The 4,324-nt window shown below is 38.9% G+C and overlaps 1 protein-coding gene across 1 annotated transcript; it reads right to left on the bottom strand.

The window, feature by feature from the left end:
* Positions 1–595: 595 nt before the first annotated feature.
* Positions 596–3,859, bottom strand: UMAMIT34 (nodulin MtN21 /EamA-like transporter family protein). Its single transcript, XM_010279725.2, has 7 exons — positions 2,862–3,859; positions 2,697–2,765; positions 2,489–2,605; positions 1,582–1,804; positions 1,350–1,508; positions 1,099–1,250; positions 596–986 (listed from the first exon to the last, which is right to left on the bottom strand). The coding sequence occupies exons 1-7, from the start codon at positions 3,041–3,043 to the stop codon at positions 752–754; spliced, it is 1,137 nt and encodes a 378-aa protein (XP_010278027.1). The 5' UTR covers positions 3,044–3,859; the 3' UTR covers positions 596–751.
* Between the last annotated feature and the right edge of the window lie 465 nt (positions 3,860–4,324).

The raw sequence follows: 4,324 nt of genomic DNA, 5'->3' as shown, positions 1-4,324 counted from the left end.
TACAATTGAAATCAGATTTGGTGTAGAATCTCATTAAGATCAACCTGGATCCAATAGGCTTGTTATCATTGGGACATGGGTTTAGCCATAACAAATCCGGATCCGATCCATGCTCGAAACAATATCACAACGTGCATCACATTTTTCAAATCATAGTTCACATGGATGATCGGACCATTTGGCACAGAAACCGGTTAGGGTATCAGTTCCGTTTCACCCTGAAGGCCCGAACCATTATTTTCTCAAAAAATCACTGAATTTGTCAGTGACCTGTTTATTCAAGAGATCACATGATTTACATCAGCGCCTTACAGGGCGCACCCCGCAGGCACCCCACGTACACATCTCAGTGTGCATTGTGAAGAACATCTCCAGTACTAGCCATTGGGAGGGCATGATGTGAACTTCTGATTCAAGCGTTCAAATTGTCAACTTGTCTGACAATGGTTTTTGGGCCAAATTTTTATTTTAGTTATAAAATTTTTAAAATGTCATGGGCTTATCTATTTAAACCAGATGGTCTAACTGTTGACCCAGAAACCAGTGGCCAAAGTGGTTTCTATTCCAGGTCGGTTTTTAAAACATTGATATATAAACCAACACAGGAAGACACTTCTGCACTTAACTAGAGAAGTAAGAAGACCATCGTTTTCAAATGGACTCTCTTGACCATATCAGATACAGTTACAGACCAACCAAAACATCTCACTGGAGCCTCCAATTCCTCCAATTCCCCAATAAAAAAGAATAATCATCTGCTAATGCCTTCACTTCCATTGCCATCAGATGATTTCCCATTCAAAAGGGGTTCCTTCAGATCTGTTTTGCAGCTCTTCTCCAATGATTCATCTTCATCTATCACCACTGTTACCATCTTTGAAGGATTATCTCTTGGACCCTTCTTTTGTTCCATCTCTTCAAGATCCTTAGCTTTACTCCAGAGGACAGCATATAGACCAACCACTACAGCAACAGATCCTGCCATGCTGAATGCAAACAGTAGCAATTTAGCAGAGGCTAACATTAGACCCCTGAAAGAAAAATGATCCTGATAGAATTGTACTGTTTGACTTCAATTGAGGCCTTGAGACCTATTACCTTCCAACGTAGAGTTTTTCATGAAGAAGCAAGCAAGCAAAGACGGTTATTATAACTGTTCCCAAAGGATTGAACATTGCAGAGAAGAGTGGGCCTCGGCGTGAAATGCACCAGGATTGAATATAGAAAGATGCAGCAGATCCTACAATACCCTGTTGCATCAAGTTCATAGGAAAGAAATCTCTCAATGCAAACATTTTAATAAGCAACTGAAAAGGTAACTTATTTGAACTATGAAAATAAATACTTACTGCATAAAAGCAGCATAGAAGTTCAAAACTTGAGTGCAGTTTCCATACTGTAAGGTCTGGTTCTAGGATGAAAGCCAGGATTGCTGATTGTAATGCCCCAAAGAAACACATCCAAGCTGATAAGGATACGTGGTCAGGATAGCTTGCAGACATGGGAACCTGATTATTAGATCCAAAATGCATTCAGTGATCCAAATACTTGAACAGTTGAAGAATTTTGAATTCAAGATACCTGCAAAATGAGCCAAATTGACCAGCAACAACTGCTTCCAAAGAGAAGGAGACAACCCATCAGCCAATTCTCACCTCCCGAGTGCGAAACAGGGGTTGGCTGTGTGGCATGAAGCAGCTTTGGCCCTTTGATCAATGCAATGGATAAGGCTCCTCCAACACAGACAAGTGTTCCTACCACCTTTGCAATTGTTCTAAAGCTTCTTATGTCAACTTTTTCTAATCTGAACAATTTACAGAACAGGATAGAGTGTTAGTTCCTGGAATCTAGAGATCTACTTTGTAATTATAGCTTTTGGTGAGCTAAAGTCCAAGCATAAAACATGTTTATCTTCCCATAGATCTAAAGGACATCCAATTTCTTGTTCAAGTTTTAGTAGGGTCTGAAGAAAGATGAAAAATGTGCATTCTCTCATCTGAATTTTTAAAATTGTATTTGATTAAATGAGGATAGTCCAAAGCAGCAAAATTGACCTCAGACCTGTTTTAATTTCTGCATAACTGGTAGCAAGCCCGAGTTAATGAACCCAAAATTCTTTTTTTTTCTTTGATAATTTTAATAGCCCACTAATTTTTAGATGGCCTAGGATCAAGACTAGAACAGAGATTTTACTCTTGAAGCAAATTAAGCTGGGTCAGGGAGACACAACAAAGAATTTGAGGTCTGTAGTGTTAACTGGTTTGACTTAGCCTTGAACTTGATTTGGGATCTACCAAAATGACTTCTCAATTTCCCACTTGATATGAAATCAGACAACTGATATTCACACACACAAACACACATACAGAGTTTATTCCCACTAAGATTACTTCAATCATTCACTAGAATTGAAATCCCTTTCATATTTCCTCAGAAGTCATCAATCAATTGCAGAGCCAATTATAGATATGGGTCTTGAGCAATTTACCCCAAAATGGCTGCGATCAGAAAGGTGACTGCAGGGAGTAGATTACCCATTGCACTTGCTATTGATGCAGAGGCCATGTATAGACCTTCAAAATAGACGTTCTGATTGATTGTTACACTGTCGAAGGATGCAAAATACGAGTCATCAACATATAGAGCAAACACCTTTTATGAATGAATTATGAAAAACAATCTATATATAAACTCACCCAATAAGAGAAGCAATAAATATCAAAGAAAAGCTCCTTATCCCTAAAGAAGACCTACTTCTCATTGCCCTGTCAACACATATCCACTCAATCATATGAGAGAGAGAGAGAGAGAGAGGGAGAGAGGGAGAGAGAGAGAGAGAGAGAGAGAGATGATGCACCAACCTTTGAGAGAAGTAAGCTATAGGTGCAATGACCAAAGCAGCTATAGCCTGCCTGTAAACTATGAACACCCTGGGACTCATTCCTTGTAACAGAGCATATCTAGTGGATATAGAAAGCCCAGCATAGGTAAACTGCAATACTACCAAAGCTATAACAGGTTTCAAATCCTCGAAGGCACCCATGATTCCTTGAAGCAAGATCCGTCTATTTCCAAGCTTTGACAGACCAACTTTCTAAGCATAAAAACATAAATCTAGCCACATACAGAGAGAGAGAGAGAGAGAAAGAGTCACCCTCAAATTTCTCTAATCTCTATTGATATATTGGCCGTGATATGTGAAAGAGCTATCTAGGTAGTCTGTTCTTGTCTGAGATGTTATTTGGTGCAGATGCAGGTATTGGCTGATTACACGTCTTTTCCACGTCTGCATATCATGGATGATTGGAGTTTTGCAAGAGTGGGAAAGTTTTAGAGTCCACTTCCAAGCAATCTTCACACTTAATATGCTTCCATCACGCAGAGCACCAAGACCCATCTTGTCTAGGGTCCACAGAGAACTTTTCTGGTCGTTCATGCAGATAGATACAAGTGAATGATGCAAACCCCTTGATTATAGAATCTCAAGCACCAAGATCTAGAGTCATCCAATCATGGTGACTGGTCACTGAAGTGGGTCATGTAAATCTCTGCGAGCGTCCCATTTCAGAGATTTGTCTTAGATCTGTAGTATGAGTTGGCATCTTTAACCTCTTGCAGAAGTAAATGACAGTGAGCATTTTAATATGGAAGCACAATTGTCTGAGACAGCTAATGAGTCCATGTGAGCCATATGGGATGAATTCATTCTTAATAGATTTTTACATCTTTAAACCCTAAAGTATTATTTATTATTATTGTATATCCTTCACATGAAAAGGAAATATTGTTTTGTTGTCCATATGGGGTGAATTCATTCTTAATAGATCTTTACATCTTTAAACCCTAAAGTATTATTATTATTATCGTATATCCTTCACATGAAAAGGAAATATTGTTTTGTTGTATTAGCTTACATAACTTCTATTCCATTGATTTTGAACAAATTTTAGCTATGTACTTGGGCTGTTGGGATTGTTGATGACCCATCATTTGCAATATCTGTTCGGTTGTTGGTATTGCTCATGGGCCAATAGAATCCTTTCAGTGCTGCCATTATAGGAAGCCCATTGGTTTGACTGTACACAATGATGGGGAAAGCTTCCACGTTTGATAAATCTATTAACTGTGGCCCTACTGTGAATTTCATAGTAATCATTCTTGTCCATCTCACGCATTGGTAGTGTGCTGTTGAGTTGGGATTGGTCTGGGTCAGCGTAGACTTAGCCCCAATTCCACAATCCTATCTATATATATTATACAAAACAATACTGTCTACTAGTGGGGATCAGTGCGATGAACGAGCTTTTGATTAAGAAATGTGAAG

Source organism: Nelumbo nucifera, chromosome 2, assembly GCF_055504915.1.
Source record: "Nelumbo nucifera cultivar China Antique chromosome 2, China Antique-T2T, whole genome shotgun sequence".
Classification (NCBI taxonomy): domain Eukaryota; kingdom Viridiplantae; phylum Streptophyta; class Magnoliopsida; order Proteales; family Nelumbonaceae; genus Nelumbo; species Nelumbo nucifera.
The sequence above is the reverse complement of the archived record's forward strand: the minus strand, read 5'-3'. Positions and strand labels throughout refer to the sequence as shown.